Source organism: Vicia villosa, linkage group LG1 (assembly GCF_029867415.1).
Source record: "Vicia villosa cultivar HV-30 ecotype Madison, WI linkage group LG1, Vvil1.0, whole genome shotgun sequence".
NCBI classification, from domain to species: Eukaryota; Viridiplantae; Streptophyta; class Magnoliopsida; order Fabales; family Fabaceae; genus Vicia; species Vicia villosa.
Genome location: NC_081180.1, coordinates 95,674,251 through 95,695,498, shown reverse-complemented (window position 1 = coordinate 95,695,498; position 21,248 = coordinate 95,674,251). Strand labels below are relative to the sequence as shown.

General features: G+C 35.2%; 1 protein-coding gene and 2 pseudogenes across 1 annotated transcript; all 3 read right to left on the bottom strand.

The window, feature by feature from the left end:
* Nucleotides 1–95: 95 nt before the first annotated feature.
* Nucleotides 96–5,647, bottom strand: LOC131643617 (receptor-like protein EIX2; annotated as a pseudogene).
* A 1,550-nt stretch (nucleotides 5,648–7,197) lies between these two features.
* Nucleotides 7,198–11,761, bottom strand: LOC131649696 (receptor-like protein EIX1; annotated as a pseudogene).
* A 1,338-nt stretch (nucleotides 11,762–13,099) lies between these two features.
* LOC131649688 (uncharacterized) lies at nucleotides 13,100–14,137 on the bottom strand. Its single transcript, XM_058919447.1, has 4 exons — nucleotides 13,682–14,137; nucleotides 13,495–13,572; nucleotides 13,243–13,338; nucleotides 13,100–13,180 (listed from the first exon to the last, which is right to left on the bottom strand). Exons 1-4 carry the CDS (start codon nucleotides 13,886–13,888, stop codon nucleotides 13,100–13,102), a joined length of 462 nt encoding a protein of 153 aa, XP_058775430.1. The 5' UTR covers nucleotides 13,889–14,137.
* Between the last annotated feature and the right edge of the window lie 7,111 nt (nucleotides 14,138–21,248).

Sequence of the window (21,248 nt, the reverse complement as noted above, 5' to 3'; positions counted from 1 at the left end):
ACATATTCATAACTTTATAACATTACTTATGTATGGAGAATACAATATCATTTCTTTATAACAAAATGACAAAATGACATATTCATAACAAAATGACATATATTCTCGATTACATATTCATAACTTTATAACAAAATGATATATTCATAACTTTACACGAAGATAGGCCTCCATCCTATCCATTAACAAAACAGTGAACAGCACATTACTAAACAAACAACATTATTATAAAACAGCACAAATGTACTCATCCCGAACAGCAGTCATAGAAGATCATTCTGCAAAAAAAATTAATTTTAGTACTTTGAAACAGCAGTAAAGCATTGCATATAGGGGCAGCAACAAATAAATTGGTCAGGATATAAAAGATAACTTAACTGTACAAAATTGTATAGATAGTGAATGAGCAACATGATATGAATTGTAGAAATGCTTTACTTAGAAAAAAAAATAAGAAACAATAGCAGTCAGTACCTGTTTATCATTCATCCACTTTAGAGTAACTAGACAACTGCATTCACTCCTTCCACCACGTGATGACTTTCATTATCAATGTGTTCAACAATCTGGAATAGCTTTCTTTCCAAGAGGGTATGAACAATACTGATCCTACCAAGCCAACAAAACCGGTGAAGAATCCTATCCCCATGCTCATGTATAATGCTTCCAAAAATACTGAATTCTCATCTCTTGCATCATCGGTTGTTGGCACTTGTTGTTTTGGTGGATCTTCTCCAGGGCATTTTCTACCAAGTGGTTCTCCACACAGATATGGATTTCCTTCAAAACTTGAAGCACCGAATGTCTGCAAATGTGTTCCAATTGGAATTTTTCCATAGAGCTGATTGTTTGACAAATCCAACATACCGAGACCATCAATTTGGTTTAGACTAGAAGGAATTCTTCCTGATAAGTGATTTCTTGACAAATCAAGAAAATTTAGCGACTTTAAATTTCCTATGTTTGAAACGATTTCTCCGCTGAGGTTGTTCCTTGACAAATTTAAGGAAGTCAACCCAAATAAGTACGCTATTTCGGTTGGTATTTTCCCCGTCAAATGGTTACATGAGAGATCAATGCTTTTTAGAAAAACATCTGCTTTTTTGAAGGGTTGGTATTCACCTTTCCACATCAGGAATAAATTGAAAACATAATTTGCAGAATATGTCTCATTCCTGGGTGAATACCAGTGCTCCATTGATGCAGTTGAGTTCACAAAGTTCTGACCCATTGAAGTGAAATTCTTTACGCAAGTTGGGATTCCTCCTGATAAGCCATTTAGTGACAAATCCAAAACTCGGAGCTTTCTCAAATAACACACACTCAAAGGTATATTTCCATAGAAGTTATTGAATCGAAGGCTTAAGATGACTAATTGTTGCAAGCTATCACCAATCCATGAAGGTATTTGACCATGAAACATATTTTCCCCGAGGTCCAAAAAGGCCAACTTGTTTGAGCAATTCTTCAATGAGGAAGTGAGTTGACCACTTAATCTATTATTTCTTAAAATCAAAACCTCCATGTTAACAAGGCTTCCCATTGAGAAGGGAATGTTTCCAGATAACTTGTTATTGCTCATGTCAACATATATTAATGAAGTTAAACTACTCCAACAATCGGGTAACTCACCTTTTAATTGATTGTTTGATATATTAAAAATTCCTAAAATGTTGGGACTATTTTTGTTGCATAGAAAAGAAACTAAATTTGAAAATTTATTATCGGAAAGAATCAGTGCTCCTGCTTGAAGTAAACAAGAAGGAATGGGACCTTCTAGTTTATTTGAACTCAAATCTATATAAGAACCTTGCTTAAGCTTAAGTTCCAAATTAGGAATCCTCCCAGTAAGATTGCTATTGGAAATGATCATGATAGTCAGTGTTTGCAGTTTTTCCCAAAACCAGGGAGGTATTGGAGGTAGATAACTGACATTTGAAAGGTAAAGAAAGGATAGTTCGTTTTGTGTTTTAAGCCAATTAGGAAATTTAGAATCAAAATTACAAGATGAACAATCAATTTGAATTAATTGAAAAGGAGGAACCCATTGATCACTAACCTTTATAGTGAACGAGTTATGAGACAAATCTAGGTTATTCAATTTGGAGAGGTTTGTGAAATGAGATTCAGAGAGTATACCTTCAAAAGAGTTATCCCTCAGGAACAAACCCTCTAACTCCGTAAGCGATCCGACGCTCATGGGTATTTCTCCAATTAATTTATTGTTGTCAAGATTCAACCGTATTAAAGATGAGAGGACTGAAAGGTCAGGTAACATGCCAGAAATATGATTATCCCGTAATGACAATACTTGTAAAGAGGATACATTTCCAATAGAGTTGGAATAGTTATGATGGATGATAAAATCTGAAAGCTCTCCGCTCAAGTGATTACTGTCAGCACTAAAATCCTTCAGGGTCTGTATACACCCAATGGATTTAGGGATCTTGCCCTCTAGACTATTGTAATCTAGATAGAGTGTCTCAAGTGAGTGCATTATAGTGCCAAAATCATCAGGAATGGTACCTCTTAAAAAGTTATTACTAAAATCCAGGACTTGAAGATTTGATGTGTAGTTAAACACCCAGTGAAATATCATCGATGATGATGTTAACTGATTCTGAGATAGATCAAGGTGAATAAGAGAAGTGGAAAAGTTCAAATGGGAATTAGATGACAAAGGGATATGGGCGTCAGAAAGGCCACAATAACTTAGATACAGCTTTTTTAGGATTGGAAGCTTCCCTATGAATTTCAAAGTGTGATGAGCAAAATTGTTGAGATTTTGAACTCCACTCAAGTCAAGATTTCTCAAAAAAGAGAGGTTGGACAGCCACTCAACTTTCCCTTGAGTTCTCCAGTTGATTCTAAGATCAGAATTTTACCCGAGCATAAGAGACTGCAACAATGAAAGATTTCCGAGTTGCAAAGGGATATCTCCATTGAGTTTATTGTTGCTGAGATCAAGGTGTTTCAATTGTGTGAGATTTCCTAAGTGAAAAGGAATCACCCCATTATAAAACCCATTTGAGAGATTAAGGTATCGTAATTTGCTAAAGGAGCAAATAAATTTTGGGATTTGACCACTAGTATTCAAAAAACTAAGGTCTAGATATTTTAGATATTGTAGCATAGTTATTGAAGGATTGATTTCACCACTCAAATATTTTGTATCAGATCCATGCAGATCAAGTCTCTGAACATAGCCTGTTTGATTGTTGCAATGAACTCCACTCCATGCGCAGCAATCTTCATTTGGACCTTCCTTCCACGTGGACAACATGCCATATTTGTCTTGAACACTTTGTTTGAATGTGAGGAGTGCATGTCTCTCCCTCTCTTTGCACTTCATGTCTCCATTTTCTGTTGTTGAGTTGAACCCAAAAATGGAGGACACCACCATTGATGCATGAAATAATATAAGAATAATATAAATTTTCATCTTAATCTCACTAATTTAATAAAGTTCAGATTCTCTCAAATGGATACTACATTCTAAGAGTTATACAAGCGCATATATATAAAGAATTATGCTCAATAGTTTTTTTTTTTAATGCTTTCTCTTATCTTAAATTTGTAATATTCTTCATTCTTTGATTGCAATAAACTTAACTTTTTGACTTGTCCATTAAATGATGTGATCTTTTGAATTATCATTTTTGGCTGGCCCGTTTATTTGTTGCCAAATTTCTAAAGGCTGCTTTAGGCACCCTAGCGAAAAACCAAAATTGCTCTTATAATTCAAAAATATATTTTCAAACGCATTTTAAATACATTAAATATATGTATAAATAAGCAACATTGTCATTCTGTTTTTTTTGAGCTTTGGCTCTTTTATATTGATTCTTGCCTTCTAAAAAAAATAAAAAAATTGTCTCAAAATGTACTTCAGAAATAAATCTGAAGGCATGCTTTCGAACGCACCCCAAACATAAACATACTAAATATATGTGTAAGTGACATCTCATTTTTTAAAAAATTATTTCAGTAAATTCTAGAGAAATTTTTCTCTCCCTGCAAGGTTAAACTGATACATGATACACGTAAATGTAAGTCTTTCCCTCCACTTAGTGTGTATGTATAATGTGGGCTTATTTTTTCTAATATTCTTGTTGATGGTGGCAGGCAGGAATTGGAAAATATGTATTTTGCTCTTCCATTATCTACTTTTTACACCATTACCCCACTTTCATGTGCTAGCACAGTCATACATGACAATTTAGAAATGATGATAATAAGTACCTTTAAGATCATATGGATTGGCGTCAGTAATTTTCCTATTATCTTCGTTTGTAGATGCTTATTTATTTTTATTTTTAGTTTCTTTCACACTGATTTTAATTTAGTCATCCTATACTTTCTACTTTTCACTTTTGTAGACCCTGCTTTATCTTAAAAAACGTTTAAAAGGCTTTTTAGTTATGACTTTGTCACGAAGCACCACATCTTATCGTACTTTATTTTGGTAGGAATTTACCGGTGGTCTCTTTCACCTTTATGATAAGCTAAAATTGTGTTTAAAATTCAAAAATATATTTTCAGGCACATGTAAGTCTGTTTGGTAAAAATAACGGTTGACTGATAATCTAACTGATAGCTTATAGCTTATAGCTTATAGCTTATAGTTGATGGTTGATGACTGATAACTTATAGTTGATGGCTGATGAATGACAGCTTATAGCTTATGACTGATGATTGAGGCTGATAAATGATAAGTTAATTAAAGTGTTTCGTAAAATTAACGGTTCAAGTAACTTATAAATGTAAAATGACATAAACGATATTTAATACATAATTATTTAATTTAAAATTAAAATTAATTATAAAGGATAAAAATGAATTTATGTTATAGTTTCCTTCAATATCAGAGGAGGTGGAAGCATCGTAAAGAAGAGAAGGGTGAGCACCATAATTCAATCTAGTAACTTTGATTTTTGTTTTATTCAGGAAACGAAAATGAGCAATTTTGGAGATTCAATAGCTTCATCTTTCTGGGGCAACAAAGAGGTGGAGTGGACAGTATCAAACTCTCAGGGAGCTTAAGGAGGTATTGTAATTTTATAGAGAAAAGATTTTGTTTCTGTTAACTATAGTTTCAGAGGGTATGGTTATGTAGGAGTCAATATTAACTGGAAAGAGGGTACGTATACTCTTGCGAACGTTTACGCGCCGTGTAATGTTTCTGACAGGAGGCCGTTGTCAACAGTAGCTACTACTTATTACTTGGAAATATCAACATACCAAGAAAACCAATGCCAAAGGTAATGAATGAAGAGTTTTATTACACGATGAATACTTGTGTCCATATCAGAAAAATCAATGTAAAAAGAAATTAAAACTAATAAACCATAAATTGCCAAATCAAACCTCTAATTTATTTCTCTGAAAATGAACTCTCTTACTACTTACCCTCTTACTATTCAATAATGCTTCCATTGAAATAGGGAAGAGAGAAAACAACATTTGTAAGATTGGGACCTAAGTATAACAAAGAGAAAATAGAGAAGAGTAAACTAACCTTAGTGAAAAAGAAGACCGGAGAATAATCGGAGATTGTTCTTAGCAATAGACAAGGGTGGAATGCTAACGGTGGAGAGCAAAATCGGTGTTGTCTTGTGAGAAGCAGGTTGAAGAATGAAGTAATGTGAGAAGCTGTGGAATGGTTAACTAAAGGGTTTCTCTATTTTTATTTTATTTTATACATATATCTATTTATATGTGTTATATTATTATTGTTTGCCCGTTTGTTTTGGCTTTTTTTAAAATGATTTTTATAGTATTACAAATTTTTGCAAAAAAAAAAATTTACAAAGAAACTTTTTATAAAAGCTTCAAATGAAAATTTGATTTGAATAGTTATTATTAAAATGTGATTTTAGGTATTTCATCTATTTATGGAAGAAAAAAAATTGGATATCAAAATTTCAAAAAATCATTTAATTTTGAAGCTATTTCAAATAGATTTTTATAAAAAGCATTTTAAAAATTCAACTTTCATAAATCACTTAATTTTGAAACTATTATTTTTCCCATAAAATAGCTAGAGACTATTAATTTTTGTTCCAATTTTCGGAGATTTTTTAAAAACCCCTCAAATTAACCGCTGCAACCCAGCGTGTTTTTTGTAGTGGGAGAAGAAGTCATTTTTACAATTTCAGAGTTGGAGTTTGTGAGTTTAAGAAAAAGAAATTGAAGGAATGAATTTATGATTGTGTTTAGGGATTTAGAGAAAAAGTCTCATATTTTTCTTCAAATAAACTTGGGAGGGAAAGAGGAAAGACATGAAATTATTTTAGAGGGTAAATTGAGCGCTTATTTTCTTTTTTTGTCTTTTATAAAGCTCAACTTTTTTTTTTAACCATAAGAGAATGGCTTAATTTAAAAATATTTTATTAAAATTATAAAAAAAATTGACCTTTGCGATAAAAAACCATTCTCTTATTCATCTAGAAGAATTGTTTTCAACTGTTGTAAAATATTTGAAAAAATTATACTCCAACGGAATATAAAATTTGTTTTCCATTATATTCTACGAGAACAGTTTGTTTATCTTCCTACAATTAGGCGTTGTCGTAGAGTAAAAATCATCACCAATAAATATAAATAACACTTTGCTTCGGTAATGTGAGGATCTGGATTGTCTGCAGCTTATTTTCTGCTGCTTGTGTTTAGCTCCAATTCTATCCTTTAGATTATGTTTTATATTTGTTTACCAGCTAGATGATTATTTCTTTATTGCATATCCACCATTGGATTTGGAGCAGCATTGAAACTGGAGAAAAAAAAAGAGACGATCCATGCTGGTAATGTGATGGGTATGAGTTGAACACTAAGCTTTCTAATCAAAACAATTTTAATTTCATTAAATTGAATATACTTTCAAAACTTGATTGTGGTATACAAGTGTCGAAACAATGTGCAGATTTAAAGGACTACAAAAAATCAACTAATTCAATATATATTACTTAGTTTTGCAATAAATGCCTACAAAAAACTGAACTTATGCATAAATTATAAGAAAATCATTTGATATTTTGAAGGACAAAGAGTTTGTTTTTATTTGAATCATTCTTAGAAACTCATTGTTAATATAAAGAATCCCATAAATTAGTATCAATTTAAATTTTTACCAGTAACAAAAGCACATTGGTGAATAGTAGTGGTAATAAAGAAAATATAACCCGCTGATTACTCTGATTAAAGGTAGAACCACTTTATTAACTTGAAAACATAAGCTATAACATTTCCATTCCAAAACTATCAAACTTAAAAGTTTTTACAAAATTCCATTCATTCATATTATCCTATCCATAACCAAACGGCCAAAGATGTGTGTTGACTCCAATATTCTATAACACCAATAGATGTAACCATTGCATACTGTGGGATTAGGAGAACCTGCATAAAATGAAATCTAACTTCAGTATTTGGAAACAACATCAAAGCAGCGTAGTTTCGATGTAATAAACCGAATATAATTCATTTAAAGCATAGAAAAGTAATAAAGAACATACTACCTGCCCATTATTTATCCCTTATAAAGCAACCGTCTTGGTAGATTCATTGCTTCCACCACATGAAGACTTTCAATATCAATTTGTTCAAGAATCTGGAGTAAGTTTCTCTCCAAGAGGGTAGGAACAATACTGATCCTACCCAGCCAACGAAACCAGTAAAGAATCCTATCCCCATGCTCATGTATAATGCTTCCAAAAATATTGAATTCTCATCTTCTTCATCATCTGTTGTTTGCACTTGATGTTTTGTGGCCTCTTCTTCAGGACATTTTCTATCAAGTGGTTTTCCACATAGATTGGAATTACCTTCAAAACATGAAGCATTGAATGTCTGCAACTGTGTTCCAATTGGAATCTTTCCATAGAGCTCATTGTTTGACAAATCCAACATAGTGAGACGATCAATGTGAGCCAGACTTGAAGGAATTCTGCCTGAAAGATGGTTTCTTGACAAATCAAGAAAATCAAGCGATTTTAAGTTTCCTATATTTGAAATGATTTCTCCACTGAGATTATTCCTTGATAAATTTAAGGAAATCAATCCAAACAAATACTCCATTTCTTTTGGTATTTCTCCTATAAGATTGTTGCTTGAGAGATCAATGCTTTTTAAAAGATCTTCTCTATCATTGACTGTGTGTACGACACCTTTCCACATCAATAATATGCTTACAGTATCCACATATGGGAATAAATACCCCAATCCAACTGGTATCATGAAGTCTTGAGTCATTGAAGTAAAGTTGTTCACACAAGTTGGTATTCCTCCTGATAAGTTATTGAATGACAAATCCAACACTAGAAGTTTTCTCAAATAACAAAGATTTGAAGGTAAACTTCCATTTAAGTTATTAAACCGCAGGCTTAAGATTCTTAAATGGTGTAAACTTTCTCCAATGAATGAAGGTATTGGACCATGAAACATGTTTTCTCCAAGGTCCAACCATTTCAAATTGTTTGGCAAGTTATTCAAGGAAGATGGAAGTTGTCCACTCAAACTGTTATTTCTTAAAATCAATACATTCAAGTTAACAAGAAAGCCCATTGAGAATGGAATATTTCCCGACAACTCGTTATTGGCCAGATTAACAAGTTGAAATGAGGTTAAATTATTCCAACAGTTAGGTAGCTCACCCTTCAGTTGATTGTTTGATAAATCCAAACCTTTCAAAATACTAGGCTTACTTTTGCTGCATAGAGAGGAAGCTAACTCTGAAAATTTATTATTAGAGAGATCCAATGATACTGCTTGCAATAAAAAAGAAGGAATGGAACCTTCAAGTTGATTTGAATGCAAATATATATAAGAATTGTTGGCAAGGTTTAGTTCGAGACTAGGAATCTTTCCCGTGAGATTGTTGTGTGAAATATCCATGTAAACTAGTGTTTGTAATTTTCCCCAAAACCATAGAGGTATTGGAGATAGATTACTAACATTTGAAAGGTAAAGATAAGATAATTCATTCTGTGTTTGAAGCCAATTAGGAAATCTAGAATTCAGATTGCAACCTGATAGAGCTAAATCAAGTAATTGAAAAGAAGGAATCCAGTCATCACTAAGCATTATAGTCAGCAGTGAGTTGTCGGAGAAATGTAGGAGTTTCAAGTTAGAGAGGTTTGTGAAGTGGGTTTCTGAGACAAACCCGTCAAAAGAGTTTCCACCCAACCTCAAAATCTCTAACTTTGAAAGCGATCCCATGCTCGTGGGGATTTCTCCAATTAATTTATTTTCATATAACTCTAACCTTCTCAAAGATGACAACATTGCAAGGTCCTGTAACGTGCCTGAAATCAAATTGACCCCCAACACCAGTTCTTGTAACAACGACACGTTTCTGTTACATTTGGATTCATTGATATGAATGAAACTTGATAGCTCTCCACTCAAGTGATTATCATCAGCTACAAATGTTTGTAAAGTGCATATATTCCCGATTGATTTTGGAATCTTTCCTTCTAGATGGTTGCCTGAGAGATCGAGACTTACAATTGAATGCATTACGTTGTCCAAATCATCAGGAATTACGCCTTTTAACAAGTTAAACGAAAGGTCAAGGTGTTGAAGATTGGAGCTGTAGTTAAGCAGCCATTGAAATATCATTGATGATGCCAATTGATTTTCAGACAGATCCAAGACAATTAGAGAACTGGTGGAAAAGTTCAAATGAGCTCTAGATAAAGGAAGAATATTGGCATCAGAAAGACTACAATTTCTTAGGTGTAACTCTTCAAGTCTTGGAAGCTTCATTAGGAACTGCGCAGTGTGTTGAAAGAATCGTTGAGATTTTGAACTCCACTTAAGTCAAGAACTCTCAAAGAAGAGAGATTCGATAACCACTCAACATCTCCTTGAACTTGGTTTTTGATCCTAAGATCAGAACTGTTAGCAAGTATAAGAGACTGCAATGATAAAAGATTTCCGAGTTGGAAAGGAATTAGTCCAGAGAGTTGATTGTTGCTGAGATCTAAGTGTCGTAGTTGTGATAGTTTCCCAAGTTGAGAAGGAATCTTGCCATCATAACCATGATTTTTCCATTCAAAAATAAATTCATCATTAACATATTCATAGGATCCATAACCACTGAGGTCTATATACATTAGATGTTGCAACTCAGTTATGGATGGATTGATTTCACCACTCAAATAACTTGTTTCCAAACCATGAAGATCAAGACTTTGAACATAACCAGTTTGGTTGTTGCATTGGACTCCATTCCATTTGCAGCAATCATCATTTGGACCTTCCTTCCACGTGGACAACATGTCATGATGGTCTTGAACACTTTCCTTGAACGTGAGGAGCGCATGTCTCTCCTTCTCTTTGCATTTCATTGCTGAGTTGAATCCAATGGTGAAAGACAACACCAACAATGAATGAAATATATATATATATATATCTCATGTTAAAGCAAGGCATTTTCGTAATTATAATTATTCTTTTGTTTCAATAAATTTCATTTTTTTTCACTAATTAGAAGACATTTCTTTGTATTATTATTTTTCAAATATTTTTTGAAAAAAAAAATATATGCACTGACACTGTCATATAGGAATATATCATTCTGGCATAGAAGTTATTTAAAATTTTCGGTATAAGTTGCCATAATACATGTCTATTTTACACTATCATTGCATATCTATTAAACCCATCTTTTTTATCCTAATTATTAGTTTTTTTTATTTTGTGAATATACTCGACAAACAAAAATATCCATTAACAAACTATTGGTGTTATTTGAATCACGGTCGTTTGGATTATGAGAAACGTGATTTTGTTTAGGGAAGTATTTTCAATTTTGACGAGTGCGTAAGTGCAATTGTGATATTTTCTTGGAAGTGATTTAGAGCCGTTAATATTTCATCTATGTCATATAATTTTTATTTTTGAAACACTTTACCTCTATAGTGTATAAAGAAGTAATTGTTCGATTGTTGTATCCTTCAGTTTTGTGATTAATACTATTGAAAAAATAGTAGTTTCTTTCCATGTTACCTTTAAAGTTTAAACAGTTATACAAATTGATGAATTCAATCTCAGCCAACGACTTTGATTAAACAATATGGATATAAGAAAGTTTACATCTTAGCCGTTCTTTTAAGATTGAGTAACATTAATTTGTTTTAATAAATTTCATTATTTGCTTGTACGGCAAATTTATGTTCTTTTTAACACTTTCTACACTATCTTTTTATCATGCCCTCCATAAAAAAAATTAAAAATATAACATGCATTTGTATTTTATTATAGTTTGTTATTTATTTTTATTGTTGCACATATTAAAAAACTGTTTTGCATATTTTTACATATCAAATTTTTAAATACTGTATTTAAGTTTATTATTTTGTGTATAAATATATTTAAATAAATAATTAAAAATTAACTTTTTCAAAAAAAAAATCAAAATAGTGGAGACAAAATGAAATTTTCTACTCAGTATGTTTTCTTTATCAACAAAAATAAAAGATATATAGCTAGTCAAAATCAAATTAAAATATATTGATTTATTCTTTTATTATAATTTTCTTGTACTATTTTTTACATGTATAAGAAAAAAATGTATAATGTATATTTTTACTTAAATTATATATTACTAAATGCTTCAATGTTGTGTTTCCACTACTAGAAATACTCGAATTTCCTGCGGATTTATCTGCGGAATTTAGCTAAATTTTCACAGAAAACACGTTACCTGCGGACTTTCCTGCGGTTTTTCGTCCCCAGCTAAAATCTTCGTGGGTAACATTTTCGGCAGGAAATTCCGCAGCTAAATCTGCAGGAAATAATCCGCAAGTAAATCCGCAGGAAATATATTTCTAAAATAAAAAAAAAATCTATATCATAATTTGCTCCCCTAGCAGTATTAGACGGAGGGGTGTACCCTGTGGTGTTGGACATATCTCATCTTCTCAATCAAAGAGGATATTCTAGTATAAATTGGATCAATGATCTATCATGTTTGAGAAATATATAAGAATAAACAAAACTAACCTTAAATAGACTAAAAACTTTTCGTGTTAAGCTGGTTGTTTTGTCTACATTCTACGCTATACCAGGTCCACCATTACTCAAAAACTTAGAACCATATTGTATTGCTCTGCATATCTTACAAGTTCTAGGTTGATTTTCAATTCTATCTTATCATTCATTATGAGTGTGTCAAGATCTACATTGTATGAATACAAGTCATGATTACGAGATAGACACAAAAATACAAATCATGATCAGCTTTCATTCTCTGTCAAGACTACATAACCAAACTATCCCGCACCTGGCAACGATCCCTCGAAAATAAACGGCAAGTAACCAGTAGCTTTTTTGTACCTCTGCTGAATCTGAAATCAAATTTCACGAATTTAGACTCAGTAATTTGATGAAGCCTAGTTTACTAAGGCCTTTCTCGAATGTTGAATTCATAACAAAAAATTATATAACAGAAAACCAACCTGTCTTATTCCAAAATCAATTCCCCAAACCCGGATATGACTTGGAATTTTGACAAGGGAAACAATTTCTGCAGGCTGCATTAACAACAAGTAGTACCATAATATTGATTCTAAAGTCTAAAAAATACGAAAGCACCAATTTATGTAGCTTATACATGAGGACTCCTTAAATCAGACCCAAGACAAGAATTAAAAAGCTTCTCATAGAAAATTAGCTTAAACACAAAGTGACCATACATATATTGTATTTTACTTGATTCATGACCCACTGGATCAACTTTATTTTCAATGCACGTGAACTTTTTGCATGCTCCTTTGTTCATGCATTTTACTCTTGTTCAATTGGCTGATAGGTTTAGTGGTATACATTTAGTTTCTAATTTGTTAGGGATTCTTTGACAACGGTCTTTGAGCTGCCTCTTCTCTATTAATAATTTGTTTTCTTGATATTTGAATGTAATAATAACAAGCCTTATTCCAATAGGTAGGTCAGCTACATGGATCAGTACCATTGACCTCTATCAAAAATCAATTTTTTTGTAAAACCATTGATTTACTTATTATCAAAAATCAATAAAGAAAGCTTGAAAGAGCAAGTAAATTAAAATCAGGATTAGACTATTTATTGGGTTTCTTTTCTACTGCAGCAGCATAATATAACACAGTGTAACAGGCATATCAGTTTTTTCTTGAGATATAACAATAACTTCAATTATCAACTACAAGAAGTCCATGTCCATGTTATATTGCACAAAATAAACAAATTGATCATAAGCCTTACCTCATAACCTATCCAAACATCTGAGGATATCACCGTTACTAGTAGTGCATTTGAGAATTTCCTGTCTATATCCAACTTAACAGAACTCCGTTTTACCTGACAAGGAAGATACAAAAAGAAGGATAGACAGAAATCTTGGCACTCCAAGTGACCAACCTAACCTATACTGAAATGAATTATTTATCTAAGATTAAGTTAATAAACATTTTCAGTTATATTACCAATTTAAAAAAAAATCGAATACTATCCAACTTGCAGCAGGCTGTAACTAAACAAGTCTTCTACCTTATCACGTAACTTCAACAAATAATATATTAGTAAGTCTTCTACCTACACAAGTCACAACAACAAAAAACCTAGTTAGTACCATTTTTTCTGCAGTATTTCTGCAGTATTCCATATCAAAATGATTGAGTACATAAATGAATATAACACTTACAGGATCATAGCTCTCGGCAAGAATTAAATCTAGTGCTGAATCAGTCACTGCCAATGCAATTCCTTTCTTAGCAAGACGACTAGCTACATCCTTCATTTGCAATTTTGCAACCTTTCTCAATTGTTCATGTGAAAGAGGATCAAATACAACAACTTCATCAAGTCGATTCAATAGCTCTGGCCTGAAATGTCGTCTTACTTCCTGCATTACTCGGTCTGCACTAGAAGTTCAGTTTTAATCCGTTTATGAAACGTGATATTAAACCCAACATGCGTTCACCTTGAAGAACTAGGACAGCACAAACAACAAATTCGCCTATTGAACCTGGTAAATCAAGTCCAGCAAACTTGAGCCCTAGAATTATACTCGGAGCAGCAAGCCATATATGGACAAGCACATACAACCCTATGAAAACTATTGAGACTACTGTGAAGTTAGTAAAATACTGCACTGCCAGCTTCCAATCTGACTGCGGCTCTGCTTGTAAAGATGCCAATGCTTGCTCCTTACTTGAACTAAGTTTTGTTAGATCAACAGGTTTGACATCCTGGGATAATAAACTGGCATACTGTTCAAGGCCATTGTCGGTTCTCAACCTCTTGACCTTTCTGCCTGTCTGATTTTCAACCAGAGTCTTCCAACTTTTGAAATTCTCAAAAGTTTCATCCTTAGTCTTCTGGATGAATACCCATAATTTTCTGGAATAATCATCTACTATGGATAGAAAATACCTTGTTCCTGAATGTGATGGACACCTTGCAGGCCCCCAAAGATCAGCATGGATGTAATCAAGGGATCCATGTGTTCTATGTTTGCCTTTGTTGAACTTCACTCTGCAAGATTTTCCAAGTACACAGGGTTCACAAAATTTCAGCTTCTCGACTTTGTCTCCACCAAGCGGATTTTGTTTCCCTAATTCGACCAGACCCCTTTCACTGACATGGCCCAATCTCATGTGCCAGATTTCTGTCTTCGACAAAGGTTTCATGGATACAACATGTGTCGAACCACTTACAACTTCAGCCTCAAGGGTATACAAACCTTGTTTCTTCACGCCTCTCAAGACTTCCTTCGACCCCTTCATGACTAGGATACTTTTCTCTCCTTGGAAAACATATCCTTTCTTGTCGAATTCACCAAGAGAAAGTATATTTCTCTTCAAATCAGGAACATATCTGACTTCAGTCAACAACCTTATTGACTCATCATGGAGCTTGAATCTCACAAATCCAACACCTGCGATTTTGCAAGCCTTGTTGTTTCCCAACAATACTGATCCACCATCTTGATCACATAATTCCTTGAACAAGTCTTTGTTTGGAGTCATGTGCCAAGTGCAACCTGAATCCATAATCCTCTCTCTTCTCGAGTCACTGCTTGAAACCACAAGAACATCAGATGATTCGAAATCATCTTGAACAATGGTTGCATTGCCATTATCCTTACCTCCATGATCTTTCAGGCGTTCAGGGCACACCTTTCTTGTGTGACCCTCCTTCTTACAATGATAGCATCGAATGCCAGATGCTTCGCCACTGTAAGACTTCGACTGGCTTTTGCCCTTCTTGTCGAACTTACCATTCTTTCGCAAGAATTTTCCTTTAACGGCCAAACATTCACCAACAGTCGAAGGTTTATGCTCCTTTCGTTCATTCAAGTCCTTAGAATACAAGGCTGATTGAACTTCTTCAAACGTCAGGGACTCCCTTCCATACAAGAGAGTTTCTTTGAAGTGAGCATGTGATCGAGGCAAAGAACACAATAGTAACAGCGCTTGATCTTCATCATCGATCTTCACATCAATATTTTCAAGATCAAGAATCAGCTTGTTGAACATATCCAACTGCTCAGCCAACACTTTGTCTTCAATCATCTTGAATGAATACAAAGCTTGCTTCGGGTAGAGTCGATTTACCAGCGATTTGGTCATGTACAAACTTTCAAGTTTCACCCATAACCCTGATGCCGTCGTCTTCTTTGATACCTTCCTGAGAACCTTATCACTAAGGCTCAATAAAATTGCGCTGTGTGCCTTCTCGATCAAAGTCGTCTTCTCCGCTGCCGTTAATGCAACATTCATGGCTGCCTCTCCCTTCAACGCTTCCAAACAACCCTGCTGAACCAGTAGGGCTTTCATCTTCAAGCGCCACAGACCGAAATCATTCACTCCGGTGAACTTTTCAATCTCATACTTTGTTGACGGCATCTTCTCCACGCTCACCGCACCAATTTGTTGTGAAAAACGATACCAATAACAAAGTATAATAGGAAATTAGAGAGGAGAAGAAGAACACAAGAATTGGTTATAACTGCTATTCTTTCACTTTCTCTTAAAACAAGATTACAAGTTTACAAGAATAACAAATAACCTCTCTCACCCTAAATTAGGATTTGCAGCTTACAATGATGAGAGACTAGTATGCTATTTATAATAAAACCTAACATACTAACTAATGGGCTTTTTCAGCAAGGCCCATTACACAAGCCAACTTAACAAACAAGCTAACTTAACAAATTAGGGTTTAAACACTAAACCTAACTTAACATGCTAACAACCCTAGCATCTTCGACACAAGCATGTGAACAACCTTCGACTTCATGCTTAATCATGTCGAACCAAGAAGCTACCCTTCGACCATACTAGAGTTCGATCCAATATCTCACAAATCTCCACCTTGGATCTAACTCTACAACATCAAGGAAACAAACTAGCTTTCTTCGTGTAGCTTTATCAACTGCATACAGTGGAAAAACTTGCAACTCGGCAATGTCTTGGTGATCATATCATCAGCATTGTCTTCGGTCGAAACCTTCAGCACTTGGACTTCTCCACGCTCGATTACTCCTCTGACGAAATGCAGCCTCACATCAATGTGCTTAGTTCGCTCATGATAGGCTGAATTCTTCGATAGGTGTATTGCACTTTGACTATCACATTTAATAGTGATACCTTGACCTTGAAGTTTCAGCTCCTTTGCAAAACCTTCAAGCCACAATGCTTCTTTCACAGCTTCAGTGAGAGAAATATATTCTTCTTCAGTGGTTGATAGAGCAACAACCTTCTGAAGTGTTGCTTTCCAACTAATTGTTGTGCCAAATATAGTGAAAACATATTCAGAAATAGATTTTCTAGAATCCATACAACCTGCATAATCAGAGTCGACATATCCTTCGATTGCTGCTTTACTATCTTCACCCAAGGCTCCACGATAAATTAAGACTCTGTTCAGAGACCCATTTATGTACCTTAAAATCCACTTCAATGCTTGCCAGTGAGCCTTTCCAGGATTCGCCATGTACCTGCTTTTAAGACTTACTGCATATGCTATGTCGGGTCTAGTACAGACCATAGCATACATCAAAGAACCAACTATATTAGCATATGGGATGCTATTCATATAGGCTCTTTCGACATCAGTACTGGGACACTGATCAATACTCAACTTGAATTGAGGGTTTGTTGGAGTCACAACTGACTTCGAACTCGACACTCCAAACTTTTCGAGAGTCTTCCGTAGATATGCCTCTTGAGATAAGCATAACTTAGACTTCTTTCTATCTCTTCGAATGTCAATTCCAAGAATCCTAGAAGCAGCTCCCAGATCCTTCATATAGAACTCCTTATTGAGTTCAGCCTTTACCCTCGTCACATCTTCGACATTGTTGCTTGCTATGAGAATATCATCCACATAAAGCAACAAAATAACAAATGAATTACCAAGTCGAAATCTGAAGTAAACACAGTGGTCGAACTGACTTCTAATGAAACTTATGCGTGCCATGAAATTGTCGAATCTCCTATTCCACTGTCGAGGAGATTGTTTCAGCCCATATAAAGATCTCTTTAGCTTGCACACATAATCTTCCTTCCCCTTTTCGACATACCCTTCAGGTTGCCTCATCAAGATTGTTTCATCTAGATCACCATACAAGAACGCAGTCTTCACATCCATCTGTTCTAGTTCAAGGTCGAATTGTGCCACCATGGAAAGCAACATTCGAATGGACCTATGCTTCACAACAGGAGAAAACACATCATTGAAGTCGACACCTTCTTTTTGAGTGAAAACCCTTGCAACTAACCTTGCCTTGTATCTTTTCGACGTCACTCCTTCGATTCCTTCCTTAACTTTGAAAATCCATTTACAATTGACTAACCTTGCCCCAGCAGGTTTCTTGATCAGTTCCCAAGTGTGATTATCATGAAGAGATTTCATTTCAACATCCATGCCTTCAACCATTCAGTCTTATTTCGACTCCTCATAACTTCCTTGTAGCTCTAGGTTCTTCGTCTAGAACCTCACTTGCAGAGATTAAGGCATAAGCTATAAGATCTGCATACCCAAGTCTCTGAGGTGCCTTGATGACTCTTCTCGACCTATCTCTCGACAATAAGTAGTCATCGTCAGTTTCCTCGACTTCCTCAGCATCTTCTGCTTCTTCTTCGACTTCATCAGGGATATGCAATTCAGCATCAACATGCTCCACCTCAACAGGAATCTCTACCTGTTCCAGCTCTTCGTCAGATGTTTCTGTACTTCGACCAACATCATCAGTTTCCTTAAAAGCCATTTCAGCTTCATTGAAAACTACATCTCGACTGGTGACACACCTCCTGTGACCTGGCTCTAGGCACCATAGCCTATAAGCTTTGACTCCTTCAAGGTATCCCATGAACATGCATTTCAGAGCTCTAGGTTCGACCTTGTCTTGCCTAATGTGAGAATAGGCTACGCAGCCAAATACTCTCAGTTTATCGAGATTTGGTGGATGTCCCGACCAAACTTCTTCAGGTGTCTTCATATTTAACGCTGTTGAAGGACATCTGTTTATCAGATATGTTGCTGTCAAAACAGCCTCAGTCCAGAACACTTTCTTTAACCCCGCACTAGTCAACATACATCTGAATCTCTCCAAAATAGTTCGATTAAACCTTTCAGCCAAACCATTTTGTTGTGGAGTACCTGCAGTAGTTCTGTGCCTTGCAATACCAGAGGCAACATAAAAGCTGTCGAATGCCTCATTGCAAAATTCAAGGCCATTGTCGGTTCTCAACCTCTTGACCTTTCTGCCAGTCTGATTTTCAATCAGAGTCTTCCAACTTTTGAAATTCTCAAAAGTTTCATCCTTACTCTTCTGGATGAATACCCATAATTTTCTGGAATAATCATCTACTATGGATAGAAAATACCTTGTTCCTGAATGTGATGGACACCTTGCAGGCCCCCAAAGATCAACATGGATGTAATCAAGGGATCCATGTGTTCCATGTTTTCCTTTGTTGAACTTCACTCTGCAAGATTTTCCAAGTACTCAGGGTTCACAAAATTTCAGCTTCTCGACTTTGTCTCCACCAAGCAGATTTTGTTTCCCTAATTCGACCAGACCCCTCTCACTGACATGGCCCAATCTCATGTGCCAGATTTCTGTCTTCGACAAAGGTTTCGTGGATACAACATTTGTCGAACCACTTACAACTTCAGCCTCAAGGGTATACAAGCCTTGTTTCTTCACGCCTCTCAAGACTTCCTTCGACCCCTTCATGACTCTTAGGATACTTTTCTCTCCTGGGAAAACATATCCTTTCTTGTCGAATTCACCAAGAGAAAGTAGATTTCTCTTCAAATCAGGAACATATCTGACTTCAGTCAACAACCTTATTGACTCATCATGGAGCTTGAATCTCACAGATCCAACACCTGCAATTTTGCAAGCCTTGTTGTTTCCCAGCAATACTGATCCACCATCTTGATCACATAATTCCTCGAACAAGTCTTTGTTTGGAGTCATGTGTCAAGTGCAACCTGAATCCATAATCCACTCTCTTCTCGAGTCACTACTTAAAACCACAAGAACATCAGATGATTCGAAATCATCTTGAACAATGGCTGCATTGCCATTATCCTTACCTCCATGATCTTTCAGGCGTTCAGGGCACACCTTTCTTGTGTGACCCTCCTTCTTACAATGATAGCATCGAATGCCAGATGCTTCGCCACTGTAAGACTTCGACTGGCTTTTGCCCTTCTTGTCGAACTTACCATTCTTTCGCAAGAATTTTCCTTTAACGGCCAAACCTTCACCAACAGTCGAAGGTTTCTGCTCCTTTCGTTCATTCAAGTCCTTAGAATACAAGGCTGATTGAACTTCTTCAAACGTCAGGGACTCCCTTCCATACAAGAGTTTCTTTGAAGTGAGCATGTGATCGAGGCAAAGAACACAATAGTAACAGCGCTTGATCTTCATCATCGATCTTCACATCAATATTTTCAAGATCAAGAATCAGCTTGTTGAACATATCCAACTGCTCAGCCAACACTTTGTCTTCAATCATCTTGAATGAATACAAAGCTTGCTTCAGGTAGAGTCGGTTTACCAGCGATTTGGTCATGTACAAACTTTCAAGTTTCACCCATAACCCTGATGCCGTCGTCTCCTTTGATACCTGCCTGAGAACCTTATCACCAAGGCTCAACAAAATTGCGATATGTGCCTTCTCGATCATAGTCGTCTTCTCCGCTGCCGTTAATGCAACATTCATGGCTGCCTCTCCCTTCAACGCTTCCAAACAACCCTGCTGAACCAGTAGGGCTTTCATCTTCAAGCGCCACAGACCGAAATCATTCACTCCGGTGAACTTTTCAATCTCATACTTTGTTGACGGCATCTTCTCCATGCTCACCGCACCAATTTGTTGTGAAAAACGATACCAATAACAAAGTATAGTAGGAAATTAGAGAGGAGAAGAAGAACACAAGAATTGGTTATAACTGCTATTCTTTCACTTTCTCTTAAAACAAGATTACAAGTTTACAAGAATAACAAATAACCTCTCTCACCCTAAATTAGGATTTGTAGCTTACAATGATGAGAGACTAGTATGCTATTTATAATAAAACCTAACATACTAACTAATGGGATTTTTCAGCAAGGCCCATTACACAAGCCAACTTAATAAACAAGCTAACTTAACAAATTAGGGTTTAAACACTAAACCTAATTTAACATGCTAACAACCCCAGCATCTTCGACACAAGCATGTGAACAACCTTCGACTTCATGCTTAATCCTGTCGAACCAAGAAGCTACCCTTCGACCATACTAGAGTTCGATCCAATATCTCACAAATAAGCTTGAAGCATTTTTACTTGATGAGACTGAGATTAATTTTAAGTTGGGTTATATTTTATTGAAAGTTATTTTGGTTTGATTCGCTGTAGATTTGGAGATGAAAAATCACGGGAATAGCTGATGAAGCAACAACAAACACACCGCCTGAATCCTCAACCACTGCGCTCGAAAATTATTTTCCACCTTTCTTCATTTTCTTTGCACTACAAGGTTGATATTCCTTTTTTAATAAGCTAAATCCGCCATTATTTTTAAGCTTTCTGCATAGTTGTGTTGATAATGTGATTTTGACTTTCAAACTGAGAATATAGATTTACAAATTCCAGTAAACAATTTTAGAAAACTATTTCAGGATTTGAAAAGAGGGCAAGAAAAATGTAAAAAAAAATGAGTTCTGGAAATTTTTTCCGGCAACCACCGTGCCGGACTGCCGCGC

Bases quoted from the DNA above. Each gene is read 5' to 3' on its own strand.
- LOC131649688 (XM_058919447.1), bottom strand. From the start codon at position 13,888: ATGCAGGAAGTAAGACGACATTTCAGGCCAGAGCTATTGAATCGACTT. The intron at 13,339-13,494 runs GTTGGATAGTAT...CTTCCTTGTCAG, and splicing joins TTAGTTACAGCCTGCTGCAA to GTAAAACGGAGTTCTGTTAA. The intron at 13,181-13,242 runs GTAAGGCTTATG...GACTTCTTGTAG, and splicing joins ATGTTTGGATAGGTTATGAG to TTGATAATTGAAGTTATTGT.